The 18,874-nt window shown below is 41.0% G+C and overlaps 1 protein-coding gene across 1 annotated transcript in view; it reads left to right on the top strand.

Moving 5' to 3' along the window:
* The window catches only part of Acaca (acetyl-CoA carboxylase alpha), a 266,070-nt gene that overhangs the window by 214,519 nt on the left and 32,677 nt on the right, over nucleotides 1-18,874 (top strand). Inside the window, exons 48-50 of the mRNA XM_028772253.1 lie at nucleotides 13,349-13,492; nucleotides 14,011-14,131; nucleotides 18,383-18,479. Of these exons, the coding sequence (XP_028628086.1) occupies nucleotides 13,349-13,492; nucleotides 14,011-14,131; nucleotides 18,383-18,479 (362 nt within the window). The remainder of the gene's footprint in view (nucleotides 1-13,348; nucleotides 13,493-14,010; nucleotides 14,132-18,382; nucleotides 18,480-18,874) is intronic.

Below are 18,874 nucleotides of genomic sequence, written 5' to 3' on the forward strand. Positions count from 1 at the left end.
TTTTGTGATCAGAGTATGTATGTTCCTTCCACATCTGCTGTGTTTTGTTCCCTGCAATTATTTGTATTTAGAATACTGCCAAGTTAAGGAGCAAGATGATTTCCTGATTTGACCTTTGTGATCCAGATTTTGATACTTTAATCCAGTGAGCTGGTGATTGGAAATAGCCCAAATGACACCTGAAACTCAAAGTCAAGAGTTCTTCCCAGTTCCTTGTTGTTGGGGGTTAGAGTGGAGTCAGGGCCCGGACAAAACTGAAACAATTGGCAGACTGGATCAATTAAAATGTGAACTTGAGTCTCAATTACAGAGGAGCTCAGGCCTCTGCTCACTGTCCACATAGAGTACTGAGAGTGACGGCATAAACAGCCGTTCATGAGGATGTGCTTTTTCATGTCTCTCAAGGTTACAGCAGCCATGACTTCAGGAACTATAGGCTGTGCCTTCTAAGTCTTCACAATGACAGGTTAACCTGATGGGTGTGACTGCCCACCTGCTGTGAAGGGACTCATGCTGGTGTGGCAGAGACAGCTCTCTACTTGAACTGTTGCTAGAACAGATCCTTGGTGAGCTGAGATGATTTGCAGTTATAAACTCCTAAGTTAGGGTGCCTTTTGGACATTTGCAGTAACATAAATATTTCCCCTCCCCCAACACCTCTCAGTTCCTGTTCTCATGTTTACCATAGTGTCCAGTGGCAGCCCGGTTAGAGGGACCTCTGTTATAAGGCAGCACTGATATAGGTCAGAGCCTGCTATCTCTCAGCCCCAGACTTGATGAAAGCCTGATCTTTGGACAGTGATCGGAATTTGTGGTTTGTGGGTGTGCTCTGGACAGCAGTTGTCTATGGAAGGAAGACCTCTCTCTGCTAATGGCTGTGATGTATGGGGGTAGATTACTCTGAAGGTTCTATGTGACTTCTTTGTAGTAAACATTTTTTTTTTTGAACTTCTATTTCTCTTTTAGGAAAAAAAAAGCAAGAAACCTCATAAACTCTTCCCCTTTAGTAAAGTTAGGCTGCTCTTTGCACTGAATCTCCTAGGAAAAAGTACTCATGGAGTACATGTGGCTGAGGGCTCTGAGTCCTCCAGGACCTAATTCTGTTAATCTTGCTATTTCTTTAGGATTCAATTTTATTTTTTAATTAAGTGTATGTGTATGGTGGGAATGTGCACATTAAGTACAGGTGCTTGTGGAGGCCAGAGGCACCAAGTGCCCCTATAGCTGGAGTTACTTTAGGTGATTGCCTGGCGAGAACTGAACTCATATCCTCTGGAAAAGCAGTATCACTAAGCCATCTCTTTAGTGTTACTCTTGCTTTTGAGACCTAGTCCAAAAAAAAAATCACACCCCTCTCTGATTTACCTTCATTACCATGCACAAAATTACATGTAGCTATGCAACGTGATATCACTCACCTCTGACTCTTGAACATAGTACTGGAGATCATATGAAGGAGATTTGTTTGTGGAACCAGAGACTTGCACTGTACAGTTTCCATGCTCATCCATGATGCTGTCATATACAATGTGAGAGAGTTAAGAGAAATTCAAGGAGAGAAACCGTTTTTAGCTATCCCTGTGCGATGGGCAGCGTTGACACTTTGACAGAAAGAGGTTAACAACATAGACTAGAGCCAGGCTGCTCAGGTTTAGTTTCTGGCTCTACCACATACAAATTATCACCCTGAACAATTCCTTAACATCGTCATTCCTCCACCTGCGTTTCAATTTTATTAATTGTATAATGGGAGACCATGATAATACTTACATCCCAAGGCTCTTGTCAGGATTAGATGAGTTAACGTAGAGATCTCCTGGTGCTATGTATTCATTCTAAAATACATTCCAGGTTTGTACTTATCACAGTTCAATATCCAGACCCTGGAGTAGAATACACAGTATTCTTTATACTTTCTGGCTTTCTGGAGGCAAAAGTTCTTTAAAAAAAAACCTGTTACATGACGTCATCACTTTAGTAGCACATTCACATATTCATGTTCCCAGTAGATGTGATGTAAAGACCATTAACACACTTTGGAACACCATTAATGTAAAAGGTACCATGTTTGGCCATGATAGGGTAGTATATGTGTCAGTCATCTGTCTCTAAGAGTCCCCAGGGACTTGTTGATTCAATAGCCCTAGTCACTCTAAGCATCAGTCCATTAGCATTGTTAAAAGCCCCTCATTCCCTATTTTTACAATAGACAGTTCCTATATCCCCTAGCTCTCTCCTTTGTAAAGAGACTATTTTAATATCTTGTCTGAGTAAGTTTTGCATTGACACTATGAGTGAATTCTCAGAGAATATTGTAGTAGACGTCTGATCTCCTTAATTTTCAAGCTCATCTTCTACACATAGACAAAATCTTGGTAAATCTGGTCCCATTTTAGAAAGCTGTTTTGGTTTTCCTTTGTTGCTCCTCAGTTTGTAGAAAACTGTACCAAGTATTTCTGACTCTGTCAGCAACCCTTAGTGATATATGAGCAGCCTAGTCCTGAATACTGGCTTGGAGATGCTGCACAGTGGAATTGCCATTCAGATTTCCATTACAAAAGTAGCCTCTGATTATCTAAGAAAGCCTCGTGTGTCTATAATACCTTCAATACCACAAACTTGAGAGAACTGACAAGTTCTAGTGCAGAGCTTCTAGATAAAGGGAAAAGCCTGAGACTGCTTTGGGGCATTGAATACAGACACAGGAATGATCACATTGCCCAACATAGTAGAATTGGGCTCAAAGTCTTTGGAGTTCTAGTTTGCTTTCTGTTTCTGTAGTAAATACCACAACCAAAGCTACTTGGGGAGAAAAGCATTTATTTTGCTTACAGTACACCATTGAGGGAGGTCAGGAGGATCTCAAGCAGAAGAAGAGATAGAACCATGGGAGGAAAGCTGCTAACTGGCTTGTTCTCCATGGCTTGCTCAGTCTGTTCTCTTATGCAACACAGTATACCTGTCCAGGGGTGGCACTGTCCAAGGTTGACTGGGTCCTCCCACATCAGTCATTAATGGTGCACACATGCGTGTGCACACACCAATTTGATTGAGGCAGTTCTTCAATTGAAATTATCTCTTCCCAGGAAACTAGTTTGTGTCAAGATGGTACAAACTAACAAATACACAAAACCTTTAGATGAAAAATTTTTTTGCTCAGTCCCCCTTTTGCAAGTAACTTTGGACTTTAGTTCTTTGTGTAAAGTGGGAAGCATATAATATGTATTGCTTACCTTAAAGTGGAAGACCAGAAAAGCTCTTAAATTTCCTTTTAATTGCTACCATTCTGTACTACATAGATGTGTGTGTTGATCTGGAAGTAGAGAACTACATTAGGCTAAAATAGAGAACAAGTTAAGACAGTGGAATTTTTAAAAGGTACTACATATTATGGTATGTAATAGTAAAATTATATATAATGAAATATAAAATTCTTATATATTAGTGGAAGTAACATTGTGATTTAAATTTTATCTTGATAGACCTAGTGGTTCATGTTTTTAATCCCAGCAGAGGACAGTTTAAGACCAGCTTGGTCTATACAGTAAGTTCCAGGACAGGCAGAGACACGTGATGAGACCCTGGAGAGAGCAAGACAGAGACAGAAGACTGAGAGACACAGAGAGAGCAGTTAAAAGTTAATTGTGTTACAGAGACTTAGGGATCTCCTGCAGAGTCATGCAGAAGTTTTCAGGCCCAATGATCTTATCTTCTTTGCCATTGACTTCCTTGTCAGAAGTCACAGTTTAGGCATGTGGCTAGAGAGTAAGCATTAGGGGTAATTTGTACTCCTCACCAAAGTCTGGTAGAAACAGTAAAAGTGACATAGTTTGGGGCACTCAAAGCCTTGAGGGCATACATACAAAAGCTAACCTGCTACAATTTGCTACTCTCACTTCAATATGCAGACTCTACATCACCTTGTATATGTGGAACTCTGATGTATCCATGCCCCATCTCCAGGGTAACCATTTCAAAACCACCAAGATTCTAGTGTGTCTTTTGAGTGTTAAATGAAGAAGTGTCTTTACTTCACTTATTCTGCAGTTCACAAGGGCCTCTTCACTTCCGGTTATGATTAAAGCAATTCCCCTGAACTCAAGCTAATTACTCTCTTAGGTCTGTGGGTGTGGCCCCTTATGCAGAGCTGTGTCCTCAGCACCTTCATTTTCTAGTCATGCATTCCTTACCCCATTGTTTAGTGTGTTTTCTTCACTTTCCTCTTTCTATACATGTTCATAGCTCCTTTCAGATTGTTCTTCACTTGAAGCTTGCTACCCTGTCAGCCCTCTCCTCTCTCTTCAACCTTTCTTCTCCCACAACCCCAGCCTGGAAATCAAGTAAATTAGCTTCTCACTCTTGCCTCCCAGTTAAAAATCCTGTACTCCTCCAATAGTGTCTCCTCTTGGATTTGCAGTCCGCAACCATCTCCAATAACCATCAGGCTGCCAGCTTTGCAGCTCCCTGCTACCTCCCACCTCCCCCATCACTCACTAGAGGAAAAAGAGAGCTGGAGCCAGAGCTTGAAATATATCATGCAATAGTGTATCATGAATTTGTTGTGAATCACAGCGGTGAAGCAGGTTTATTTATTTCTGAGACCTTAAATCAATACAAAGTAGGTCTCTTAGTTCTGAAGCTGGGATGGAGTGTGAAAAAATGAGCCCATTGTACTCTTAAAACTTTGGGGAAAGGAGATGACAGCTATATAATTCCATTTACCAGGCACTAGGGGCCTTAATGTGAAGGTGACAGGGAGCTCTTTGTGCATTTAGAGCACCATATCTTCTAAATAAAAGATCTGTACACCTGATAGTGGAGCACAGCTCCAAGTTTAATAATCTCCAAGCATTAGACCAAGCCAATATGTTCCCAAGTCAGAGGGGCCCCTAACACCCATAAATTAAAAGTGCAACAACTGCACATGTTGGTAGATTAGAAATTCGAGGACTCCAGTCTTTCCTGAGGAAGATAGACCTAAGCCCTTGCTGTGCAGACTGCTGTGTGAGTGTGATAAAGACTTGGGACTGTAGACTCTTTAGAAACCTGACTTCTGGCTGTTCATCATCCTAGGAGATGTCCCCTGAGCATAGGTCCAGATCTAGCTATGTCCCCTCTCCTTCAGGATGGCCATCCACATATTCTAATCAGCTAATGCACACAGGCAGGAATGTTGAATCATGAGAGAATCTTGAGGAGCATTTTAGATTTGAACTCCAGATTACCATGCCTGAGCTTCATGTTCCTGTGCTTGAGTTTTGACAGATTTCTAATTTTAATAATGTCTTGGTGCCTAGGATTTAAGTCCTATAAAATAGCACATATATCTGAAAATTTGAGAAACCAGTTGTTAAGGAAAAGAATTCACTCCAGTTTAACCAATAGCATAAGATACAAATATGATGAGTTAAGGCCATCTTAACAGATAATCAGCTTTGAATATCTTCATTTTCTACTTGACTCATTGATAAAATATCTTTTCTCAATCAATAAAGCAAGTTTATACAATTTAGTAGAGCAACCCTGATGATACATGACTGGAGTTACTGGTTTTACTAGTAGCCCATGTAGAGAATTTTTAAAGAGGGCCAGAGGGATGGCTCAGCTCTGGTCGCCAAGTGTAAGGAACTGATTTCCATCCCCTGATCCCACATGAGAAAGGCAGAGCACCGACTCTCACAGATTATTCTCTGATGTACACACACACCAAGGTGCACAAGTGCTCATACACTCATACACATACACACACAAAATAAATGTTAAGGGTTGTGGTTGGAACCAATAACAACTCAAAAACATCACCCACATCTGCACCAAAGACAGCTAAAGGGAATGAGTCACTTGCTTCCCTTTTATACTTCACATTATAGTAACAGCTTGCTTAAATATGTCAGTGTTGAGTTTCTGTAGTGCATATGGAATTGTGCCATTCATTCATTGCATTTGTTATTTGTAAAGTTGCTTTTATGTTGAGATACATTATGATTCCTGATTTCATGGTATTTAAAACAAACTTCATTTTCAGGACTATCCAATCTTTTGACTTTGCAACGTAGTATTTGTAAACATGTAGGACCTTTTCATGCCTGTCCATCATGATACATGCAACCTGTGGACTAATGTTTAGACATGCTTGATATTAAGGAATTAAAAAAAATTCTACCCAGCAGACATAAACAAGGAAATGCAGGGGGAAAAAAAAAAGCTGCAGAGAAAGAATAAATGTTACTGTCTAGGAAGTCAGGCTCTAGCAAGTACATCTTTGTAGATATACCAGATATCTGGCTGCTGTGAGCCTCAAGTACCATTCTATTTAGGAAAGAAGGAGGTAACTAAAATAATATTTTAAAAAATATCTATGGGAAACATGTATATGATAAAAGGCAATCTAGAATATATAAAGAATTCTCAGAACTCAATAAGAAAACAGCCCAATAGTTAAATACACGAGCAAGAAATTTGAGTAGACTCTCCATGACACAAGATGTTTAAGGATGGAAGATAAGTGTATGCAATTATGTCTGTCACTACTCATTAGGGAAATTAAAGCCACAATTTCACAGCATTACATTCTCTCCCTAAATGATTACAGCTTTTTGTTGTTTGTTTGTGGTGATGGCACTCAAACCCACAGTCTGACACATGCTAGGTAAGTGCTCTAAACTGAGCTACATCCACAGCTCTAGGAAAAACAAAAACAAGTATTTTTTAATGTTTTATTTACAAAATTCCAAGTGCTGATATGGATTGGAATAACTAGAATTTGGTCCACTGTTGAAGGAAATGCAGAAGTGGTATCGCTACTTTGAAATCTGTGATTTGGTTTCTGTCCTTTTATTAAGTTACCTATACACTGTCTAGAAGTGACCAGTATCCAAATGTTCGTGGCAGCCTTCTTCCTAGTTTCTCCCCAAGCTGACAACCTAGATGTCTACCAACTGACAAATACTGAATGAGTCATGGCACCCAGCTATGAAAAGGAAGTACCTACACTTGCACTGTGTGAATGAATGTGATGCATTCCATATGATAACCAAAAGAAGCTGGGCCCTGAATGCTGTGTACTCTGCAAATCTCTTTGTATGCCATCTTACAAAAGGCTAAACAGTCGGAGCAGAAATGAGATCACTGGCTGTTAGGAGTAGACAGAGGGGACAGAGGAGTGTGATGATGATGTTCCCATGTCGTTACTGTGTACTGGATGTGACTGGATGTGTTTGTCAGTGTCATAGAATTTTACACCATAAATTGGATACTTTCGTTACATGTGAATAACCTCTTAATAAGCCAGACTCTTGTCTGCCCTCTTGATTTTCTATTGGGTTGGGGCCTCACATTGTAGAAACTCATCACAAACTTCTAACTCTCCTGCCTTCAGTTCCAAGTGCTGGGGTCACAGGCATGAGTCACCACACCTGGCTCTAAACCAAACTTTATTTAAAATGCTAAGTATTTCCATTTGGAATTGATTTATTGTCAGTACTTTCATGTCTCTAGCTAAATGAGTAGTTAGCTGATGGATCTCTGGGATGAGTGATTTCTTTTGGCAGGCAGCTCTCTATTTGGAAACCTATTCCTTTTCTCTCACATTTGACAGGCAAACTATCTATGGGTCTTCTTTATTCCTTTACATTAAGAGTCTCTACCCTTTACCCACTGTACCTGTAAGTCCTTATTGTTCGTTCCTCTGCTGGCGAGTTTGTGCTTGTGTTCTCTCTCAATGAGCAGAGCTCTTGCAGTGCTTTTTCTGATCTGTACCTCAGTGTCTTTGTGGCTAAATACTTTGCTATCAGAGAATGATGGCACACACCTGCCCTAGGAGGCCAGGATAAGATGATCAGCTTGAGGCCAACCTGAGCTACATACATAGCAAGACACTTGTTTTAAAATACATTTAAAACAAAACCAGTCTTTTCCTGCCACTGGTAGCAACAGTCTCTTTGCCCAACATTACTCTTCAGCAAACTTGATCACATCAGAATTTGTTTCTTATTGAGAGATTTTTGAGTCTTGTCAAGGGGATTATTCTGACTCAAACTATGGCTCAAATCCCCTCTGCCTGCCAGTGTGTATCACTGAGCTTCCTCTCTGCCCCCAAGTCTAATCCACCAGCTGCCGGCTAGTTCTCTAGTTTGTCAGTGCCAGCCATGACAATGACGGTATAGAAAGGAGTGTAAGTAACCCTTTAGCTGTGTATTCGGTAAAATCCAAGTATTCTTGGTCACAGAGGCATTATCCCTGACTCCCAAGAAATTTAATTCCATTCACCTTTGGATATATTCCTGGTGAAACATTTACACAGTAATATGTGCAGCACCACTTAGAATTGTTAATTGGAGATTGAATTACTTGTCAGCTTTTAAAAATGTAGTTCTTTCAGGTCAAGGAGGATGCTAGGAGGAGAAGTGCTGTTACTGTTTTCCCCTCCCCTGTCTCCCCTCAACCCTTTCTTCTTGTCCATCCTCCCTTTTGTCCCTTTGTACCAGTCTTTCCCCACTGCCGTCTGCTCTCACTCATCTGTCTGTCTGTCTGTCTACCCTCCTCCTCCTTTATCAATAACATTCCAGAGTGACGTTAATACCTAGAATCATGCATGAGATCTAGTGATGATGATTGCTCAGAAAATTTCCCCTCTGAAGAATGGAAGTACTATGAGAGGATTACAGCGAGAACTGTGCTTGTGTAGCCTGATTCTCAGAGTCGGAGGAATTTTGTGCTCCCTGCTTCCTAAAATAGTAGATGCCCTGACTCTCCAAGGATTGTTAAAAAGGGAAGAAAGGTGCAGATTTTCTTTTTTACCATGATCGATATTCACCATTATTATTTTCCATCTTATCACATGATTGGCAAATATTTACATATAACTAAAGGTTCCAAAACTAATATACATTCCAATATAATATTCCAAAAATATGTATATTAGGATAAAAGCAATATTTTAGGAACTGATCCAGGTTGCATCTGTAATATTTGGAAATCTCAATGCTGTGCTGACAAATATTACAAGAAAATACTGCACTCATTCAATATTATACAGTGATTTAATTTGCACAAACGTTCACAGTGCTCTGCCACTTCATGTTTGGAGCACTGGGAAAAGGAAAAATGTGTTTATCTTGATCTCCAAGAAGGGATTTAAGGGTGAGAGGAGGCGGTATATTAGACTATTTTCATTGCCTGTCAGCTGTGGTAAGCCTGAGCTATCTGCAGTGTCTTTGGATAAGCAGCAGCAGCAGCAGCAGCAGCAGCAGCAGCAGCGGCCATAGTATGTTTGACTGAATTCGTTTATCCCCTTAGGCATCTCAGCATTTCTGCAGGCTCTATGGCACCTTTGGTGAAACCTTTAACAGTTGCATCTGTACTAACTGGCTTTCATGAGATACTTTAATTTTTAGGTCTGCCAGCTACAATAAATGGAGTGTTCAATGAAGCTTAAATATATAGCTAGACTGGGTGAAGATCTTCTTTCCGCTCTGATTTAGCCCTATAGTTCTGTGGTCTAGGCACTTCTAAGCAGAGAACCCTGGGATCATGCTTTTGTTGTTATTTCATAGTTGTGTTTTGACCACTTAGGGCAAGACAACAAAGGCAGCCTCAGGGATGCCCTTTTGGATGTCTCTTGTGTGTAAATGGTGGTAAATTCTTGTTAGGCAAATAAATTAGGAGTCTGTATCGTATAATAGAAAATGTGAGGAGAATGATTCAGGAACCAGAACATTGCAAGGAACTTGACAATACAGAAATGCTTGTCAAGGTTTCAATGGGTGACAATGAAGATATGATGATAGTGTGGGCTGTTGACCCACAGCTTTCCCTCAAGGGTTGGTAGGCCAACAAACTGAGAAAAACAGTGATTGTTTGTGGGGGTTTTTATCTTTCTAGTTGCCAGGTAGGACTTGTGTAGCTATCCCTGCATAGTCGTTTCAGAGTTGGGCAGAATAGAATCTTTCCTAGCCCAGATTCTACTGCCTTGATTGGAGCTTTTGTCAAGAGGTATCCTAAAATCATTAAAACCACTTGAGTCAGCAATGACCCCTATAAATCAGGAGCTATAATGTGAGCCTTCATCTCACTGGTAGGTACTCCAAACCTACAGGCAGCTGAGGATAGTCCAGGCTACTGGTTTCTCTTGATTGTTGAATGACTGTGATTGTTGCTATCTCTTTGTAATTAAGGAAATGGGCTTCATTTCTGTTTCCTTCTCTACTCCACCCCCATCTCCCAAGCTCATACCAGTCAGACAGGGCTTTTTGGGTGCTCTGTAACTCTATCCTGTGATTTCTTTTATTAACAAATGAGTCGTCTTCTTAAGTGATAAGCATTTGGCTTTTTTTGGGGGGGGGTGTTGGTGTTTTGTTTGTTTGTTTGTTTGTTTTGGGGTTGTTTTTTGGTTTTTGGTTTTGTTGGTTTGTTTTTGTTTTTTTGTTTTTTGGGTTTTTTTTTTTTTGGTTTTTCAAGGCAGGGTTTCTCTGTGTAGCCCTGGCTGTCCTAGAACTCACTCTGTAGACCAGGCTGGCCTCGAACTCAGAAATCCACCTACCTCTGCCTCCCAAGTGCTGGGATTAAAGGTGTGCACCTCCAACGCCCGGCATGATAAGCATTTGTTAGCACAGAAATAATGTTTTCAGTTCTGGGGACCCCTAGGGTTTCTTTGGAACCCAGAGGAAAAAAATGCACAAATGCTGCTGCTTTCACAAACATTTCCAAAGCATCAGAATGTGAGGGAGAAGACATGCAAAGTCACTGAATCTTACTCCTAATGTGAAAATGCAGAATTGGGGTTCAAAGAAGTATGCGCTGGGGTTCAAAATAGCAATCAGTATAATAGAATGGGTAAGTGTTAGAGTCTCTCTGGGAGTGGCCTCATTCTGAATGCCCTTCTCAACTCATTGAAAAGAGGGTGAAGACATTTAGATGGTGCACTTAAATAGCAAGCTGTTCTTGGTTGTCTTAGGTCCCTTTGTCTGAGCTTGGTCCTTCCTTGGTTCATTGCTAGTTTTGTAATTGTTCAGTGTTCTCGTGGTTAGACATCATCAAGTATCAAAAGTGGGACCAAAAACAATGTTTCTGAACAGAAAATATCCCTTTCCTATGCAACAGGGAGTATCTGGCTCCTGACATAAATTATGAATATCAGATATTCAGGGTCAGCACAGTGTCTCCTTTTTATTTCATTTCTCCTTTCCAATTTTAGTTTAATAATTAAAAATACTGCTGATCACACTGAATGACTTCTAGCAGAGAAGCAGTCTGTCCCAGAAGGACCAGTTGTGGGCCATCAGGTTTATGACAGCCATAAAACCAGAGTCAGATCAGAGTGTGGCCTCCCTGAATGACAGGCCTTCTGCCTCCACCAGACTCCCCATCAACTGACTGCTTTGGAAATTTCTATTTGTTTGGGGTTTTTGTTGTTGTTCCGTTTTGTGTCCTGGTGCATGTGCAAGAGTGTGTGTATGCACGCACGCTTAAAGATATAAATGAAACAGGTATGTAATGCCCTCTGCCTGTTAGAATGACTAAAGCCATAAAAATAACAAACGGCATGTATTTGCTAGAATGTCAAAGTTATGAGTTTATTTTGTAATGATGTGCTCCTGCCTTCATGAGGTAAACTGGCCGTGGCGGAGGTGTTATTAGTAATATGGACTCAGTGGAGCAGAAAGCCGAGTGACCGAGAGATCAGTGTATCAGTCAGAGAGAGGGCAAATGGAAAGAGACAGCAGGAGAATGAGAAAAGAGCCGCAGAGCCTGGGCTGAGATTAAAGACAGACTGAGAGCAGGATGGCAGCCCACTGGCCAGATATGGTCTCCCCTGCTCACCGGCTCCTTCAAAGCAGCTGCCAGCATGTTGCTTGGCTTAGGGATTCCTGGAAAGGCTTGTTCTCTGTGCTTCTTTATCAAGGAAAGCAGTAATCGTTGAGCAATTTTGCTCTCCGTATTCTTTTCCGAACACTCGCTTATGCTTTTCCTAGCTGAAGTTAAATGGAACCAAGGCCAGCGGGATCATAGCAAGGTTATTACTTTGGTCACCAACTTGTTCAGCCTTTGGAAGGTCTTGATGTAGGGGGCTGACCGGCAGACAGGGGAACCTCTCCAAACACCTAATAAGAAAGGGCCAATTGAAAGTATACAGGCTTAGTTTGTTGGCCTTAATTTGTTTAGGTTCTCCCAAGAGGCTGAAAATGAAAAAAAGTTAGAAAAAAAAATTTTTTGATGTTGTTGTTTCTTAGAAGAGAGGAGAGGGAACAGAAAAGAGCGTATAAAGTGAGCCCTCCACAACTGTTTAGTGCTCTCCAGGGCTACCGTACATGACTGGCAATTACTACACACTCAGCAGTTTGCAATAGTCGGTGATCAGGCTGCCTGACTTCCATCTGCTGGGTCAGAAAACCTCCCTCCCTGGAAGAAATTATTAACCAATCTTAGGGAGGAAACGAAACCCTACAATTTCCAAGTCCGAGAATTAATTAATTAATTAATTAATTTCTTTCTTTCCTTCCTTCCTTCCTTCCTTCCTTCCTTCCTTCCTTCCTTCCTTCCTTCTTTCTTTCTTTCTTTCTTTCTTTCTTTCTTTCTTTCTTTCTTTTCATCTTTAGGGAAAAGTTTGTAGTTTCCATTTGCAAGTGCCCCCACCTGACTAGGGTTAAAGTCCTCCAGAAATAATAGGGTGAGGCCTGAATCCTTTCCAGTCCTCAGAGGATAACAGGCTTGGGAAGTATATCACAGCCTCACACCCAGCACACAAAGAAGACTGGAGTCTAGGGGTTGAGAAACATCATGAGCTGCTTCAGGATTCTACCTGGTTTAGGAAGGGAGGAGGGAGACAGCAGGCTAGCTTGAAAAATCAAATGTCAGGAGAAAGTTAATCCCTTAGAAAAATAAGGCACCCAGCCCCATAGCCTTTCTCTAACATGGACTCAGCATGGTGTGTGGGTGTGGGTGTGTGTGGGTGTGTGGGTGTCTGTGTGTCTGTGTCTGTACACATAACTATGAGACTGAAAAGAAGATGTAGCCAGTGGCCCCCAGGGTCCCAGCCTACCTACCACAATTTTTTTTCTCAGAGTTGAAGTCCTCTGCACTTGTCTATGGTGGCTTGTAGAGAGAGGGAGCTTGGTGGTTTTAAAATTGCAACAATGTATGTAACTATTGAAGGTTTTTGTTTGTTTCTTTGTTTTCTAAAATGTCTTTTAGGAAAGAAAGTTCTGGCAGTCCCTCTGAACAACCCACAGAAAATGGGTTTGTCTTTGTTTGGTAGAGGGGGAAAAAACTATTTTAGTAAGAATTGGAAAATAATGTACATTGTTGTATCTGTAGAGACCAATGTCTTTTCATTTGCTCATTTGTCTAGGTCCTTGGTCGGGAAGTATACACCTCCAACAATCAGCTTGGGGGCATCCAGATCATGCACAACAACGGGGTTACCCACTCCACTGTTTGTGATGACTTTGAGGGAGTATTCACAGTCTTACACTGGCTGTCATACATGCCCAAGGTGAGTCTTTCCTATCCACCATCTCTGCCTCAGCTTATTGTGTTTGAACTACACTGTTTGAAGAATTTCTTATGAAGTATTTCTCTGAAACCTGTAGATTTCTTTCTCTTGAAGCTGTCTTTTACCTCCTACCTTCAGAATACCTTTGGATCTCATTAACTTCCACTCTTTTTCAGCCACAGATGTTTTATGGCCCATATATGTTCAGCTCCCAAAATATTAAGAATTCCTCATCTCCATGAGTTTCCTCCCTGTAGTAGCTGTTTGTCCTCCAGGAGCTTGCTTCTCAGAGAGCTTGGCAGGATGGATCAGGTCAGAATGCACCAGTGTGTGTTAGGCTCCTAAATGAGAGTTGGGGCTTGACACATAACTGGGATGCTTCTGCTTGATGCCTGGGACCAGTGGGTGTCATTTGGAAGGCGGGCCCTGCTATCTTTGTGTGGAGCTGTGGCTGCTGAGTTGAGGTCTGAGACTGACATCTGCTGATTGATGCCCATTCTTTCCCACTCTTTCTCTAGAGCGTACACAGTTCAGTTCCTCTCCTGAATTCTAAGGATCCTATAGATAGAGTCATCGAGTTTGTTCCCACAAAGGCTCCATATGATCCTCGGTGGATGCTGGCAGGCCGTCCTCACCCAAGTACGTATATGTTTAAGGACCTAATAGTATCCTGGCTGTCTAGTAACTATCTAACTCTATACCCAGAAATCAGGAAGATATAAGAAAAAAGCCCTATGAAGAAAATGTAAAAAACCAAAATCTTGGTGAACAAACAGGAGAAAAGTGAGCTTTATCAATCACTTGCTCAGTCATAACTGTGTAGTCACTGATTCATTCCTTCTGTTACTAAGGAACTTAGTAGGTCTTTAAATCATTTGGTATAAGCCAGAGAATCATGATCTTATAGGACCAGAATCCTTTTTGTTGAGGTGGGGGTGGGGATTCTGGGGATCAAACTGAGAGAGAGCCTCATTTATGCTAGGTAAGCACTTTTCCACTGAGATACTACATCTCCAGCCGAGGACCAGACTCTCTGGCCAACCAGTGTCTATAAAAAAGAGCATTGAGCCAACTCTAGGGTATGTGCCTGCACTAGGGAAGCTGAGGCATAAGGGTCACCAGGAGTAGCATCAGGCCATCTTGAGCTACATGATGATTCAAGTCAGTCTGAAATGCATAACTAAATCATGTCTTTAAAGCAAAGGGTGAGGGAAGACAAATTAATGAGGTTACCTTGAGAAAATATCTCTAAACTTTAAATGTAGAATTTAACTGTATGCTAACTAGCAAACTATTGCTGAATACCACACCATCCCCACATTCTTCCTATGATACTGGGAATAGTATTGATAATAAAATGCTCTTTGTTTTTTTTTTTGTTTTTTTTTTTTGTTTTTTCGAGACAGGGTTTCTCTGTGTAGCCCTGGCTGTCCGGAACTCACTCTGTAGACCAGGCTGGCCTCGAACTCAGAAATCCGCCTGCCTCTGCCTCCCAAGTGCTGGGATTAAAGGTGTGCGCCACCACTGCCCAGCAATAAAATGCTTTTTAAGAAGTCCTGGGTTCTATTCCTAGAACTTTCATTTTAACAAATTGGACATGGTAGCATATACTTGTAATCTCAGCACAGGGTAGGTGAAGACAGATGGATTCCTGGGGGCTTGCTGGACATCTAGCCTACTGTACTGTAGTTCCAGACCAGTAGATGGCACTTGAGAGATGCCTCACACACTATACACAGAGACACACACTCACACACTACAGAAAAAAATGAGTGAGTGTAGAAACTAAATTTACATTGTCAATCCATTTGGCTTTACTTTTGTAAAGCCCCAAGTAGCCTGTTGTGTTGTTTTGTTTTTCGTTGAGATAAGGTTTATCTTTGTAGCCCAAGCTGGCCTGGAACTGGTGATGTAGCTCAGGTTGGCCTTTAACTTTCAAATCCTTTTGCTCCAGTATGCCAAGTGCTAAGATTCCCAGCGTGAGCTCTCCACCACACCTGGCCCTGCTTTCTCTGAATGGTGTGAGGAAGTGTTAGTTCTTTCTTGCATGTCTATTGTCACTATTCATTTTTAAAATACTGTATATCAAGAATGGGTCAGACGGGCTGCAGAGATGGCTCAGTGGTTAAGATCACTGGCTGCTCTTCCAGACACGGACTCAATTTCCAGAAACTACATGGCAGCCTGCAACTATCTGTAACTACAGTTCCAAGGAACTCAACATCCTCCTCTGGCCTCCCTAGGTGCCAGGTACACACCTGGCATACAGATACACATGTGGGCAAAATACTATACACATTAAAGTAAAAAATGAATTGCAGAAGATATGTTGTTAAATTTAAGGGCCATTGTGATTCTGCTGAAATAAAAAGATTTGTTCCTAAGCAAGACTTAATAGAAACCACTCAAAGCAGAGTCTGGTGTAAGAGCACTTTCATATACATGTCTTATTTTTGCATGATCCCACAGCCATTGTTTTGATGCAGTTAGACATGATCTCTAACTGTAGATATTCTAGAAAATTCAAGAGAACTCTGTTAGTTGCTTTTATAATCATAACTCCTTTTTTCTAGGCCTTTTCTTATTACTCTTCAAATTTTTTTTTTTTTTTTTTTTGGATTTTCGAGACAGGGTTTCTCTGTATAGCCCTGGCTGTCCTGGAACTCACTCTGTAGACCAGGCTGGCCTCGAACTCAGAAATCCGCCTGCTTCTGCCTCCCAAGTGCTGGGATTAAAGGCGTGCGCCACCACCGCCCGGCCTTTCTTATTACTCTTAATAAAATTACTTACATAGGCAAAAAAAAAAATCACCATAGTAATCTTTCTCCTCCTTATTTTTTATACATAATTATGGTAAGAACCGTAAGTCTGACACAGTGATTGGCCTTAAAAATCTAGGACTTTTCTGGGAATTAAGTGTTTCTCCACTAAATTCAGAACAAAGCTCAGTAGTGTTCTCCTGGGAAACATAGGGAAGCATCTTAGTGGCACTCCAGTTCTACATCTGAGTTAGAGTGACTTCCTTGTGGGACCATCAAGTCCAGCCAGCATAGCCAATGGCTCCTTCCTCCCTAGTCAGCATATGAGGCTAGATGGTTTGGTTGTGGCGGTACTAGAGCCTGAACCCAGGGAATTATGCACACTAGGCAAGAATCCTACCACCTAGCATACTTCTAGCCAGCTCCCAAGGGGTTTTGAAACAAGTGAACCTTCTGGTTTTGAAATTAATTCTGTAGTTCAAATCACTCATTATTGAAGTAAAAATCATAAAATGGCCCAGGCATATAAAGTTAAAATTTCAGTATCCTGATGAAGCTACAAATTTGATTTAGAACCTTCATCAGAATTTGAGCCCTCTGCAAAGCCTAATAGTATGTGCATTTAATCCAATGTTTTAAGAAGATGAGACAGGAGGATTGCAAATTCAAGTCTACCCTGGGTAAGACTGTCTTAAAAAGCAAAGCACCTTTGTTTCATAGGGTGAACAGGAGCACATATTTAGGTGGGCATTATCCAGGTCATTATTAGTAAGAACCACAGAATAAATGAAATGTGTGATAAACTAAGTTTTCTGGTGTTTTGGATAATATTTTTTCATCAACTCTCTAGTAATTCATCCTGCTGTCTATGTGCAGCTAACACTGGCTCCCAAACCGAGTGACTTCAGATTTTAATTTAGTGGAAGTGTTAAAGAAAGCAGATGATTCCCTATGATAAGTTAAAGCAGATATCTTCTAGGTGAAAAGTTAAAGTCATTTATTAGAGGAGATAGTGCCGTGATATTCTTCAAACTGACGCCCAACACGAGACCAGAATCTAAACGATCAGCTTTGGGCTCATGATAGAGAGATAATTTTGAAATGGATGATCACATTTTACACTGGGGCCATAGAAGCAAGGAATGTAGAACACAGTAATTACAAGTTTAGTCTTGATAAAACACTGTCCATCCTGTTTAAGTCAGCAGAGGTTAGCTTGCTCAGATCTCTACTTTTAATTGGTTTTGGACTTGAGGTTTAGGGGGTGGAGAGCCTCGTTCAAATTAGAAGAATCACTGAGAAACTGTGAGCTGAGAGGGCAAATGAGGAAACAGGTATTTGCAGAAGGCTTTATAAGGACTTGATCAAACATTCATGCCTGTGGATCAAAAGTTTTGTCTTAAACTAAGGTGGTGAAAGTTACATGCCTTGCCAGTATAAGGAACTGGATGAGGGAAAGAGGTGGTGTTGTTAAGTGTGTATATTTTTTTAAGTGTATATAGCTTAGCCATTATGATTTTGTTCTGTCAAGGGTATGTGTCATGGCCCTTCATGTAGAAAGATTATACTTTGTCAGCCATAAATAAAGTGAAGCTATATTGTTGAGTTCTGGCAGAGAGACTGAATCTCTTATTTACCTCCAAGTTCGAGTCTTCATCTGATCATTAATACTTTGTGTTTTCATCCTCCCTTTAAAAGAAAATCAGCGGAATCAAACAAAATTGTAAGGCAAATTTTAAAATAGAAATAAACATTTTAAAAACATCTTTAATGACTTGGCTGCCTCTTGACAAATGTTTGTGCTGTCTTGAAAAAAGGCAAGCTGTTTATTTAAAGGCACGCAGACCCTCCTCTGCTAGCTGAACCCCATCGTTTAACGATAAATGATGCTTTTGCTGATAAATGATTCTCTCTATGCAGACTAGCAAATGAAATAGGGTATGATTTCTGAAGGCAGATGAACGCTCAGTTGCTTAATGCTTCCATCTATTATAATATGGTTAGAAACAACAGACTCCTCAAAACAAATCCCCAGATCCCACCTTAAATCCATCAGCCCAGCGCACTGCCAGAGATCGACTCTCTTTATGCTTTTCATGTCTTTCTCACCCCCACTTCTTTTCCTTCACAGCCCAGAAAGGCCAATGGTTGAGTGGATTTTTTGACTATGGATCTTTCTCAGAAATCATGCAGCCCTGGGCACAGACTGTGGTAGTTGGCAGAGCCAGGTAAGACCTCTTTAGTTTTGAAAACCCTTTTTCTTCCCAAGTAAAATAGTAAAGGATCCTAGCTTTTACCAATAAAGCTCTGTCTGCATTTTCTAAGAGGATTAGAGGAGCAAGAGCTGAGGTAATCCACTGATTCCTCTAGTCACTTAGCGTGTCCTTCTAATGAGTGCTTCATCTGAAAGCTGATTTTGACAATATTTCCTTTTGTATACTTCTGCAAGAGAAACTCTTGGGAACCTCAAAGCCGCACTACAGTCGCTGTCACCAGTCAGTTTTCTTCCCATAAGACCACTTCCTCTCAGGAGCAGGCACCACATGGTCCTCTGCATACCCTGAGAGGGTTTTGTTTTGTTTTGTTTTGTTTTGTTTTGTTTTGTTTTGTTTTGTTTTGTTTT

The sequence above is a fragment of the Grammomys surdaster genome, unplaced genomic scaffold (genome assembly GCF_004785775.1).
Source record: "Grammomys surdaster isolate TR1022 unplaced genomic scaffold, NIH_TR_1.0 213, whole genome shotgun sequence".
Classification (NCBI taxonomy): Eukaryota; Metazoa; Chordata; class Mammalia; order Rodentia; family Muridae; genus Grammomys; species Grammomys surdaster.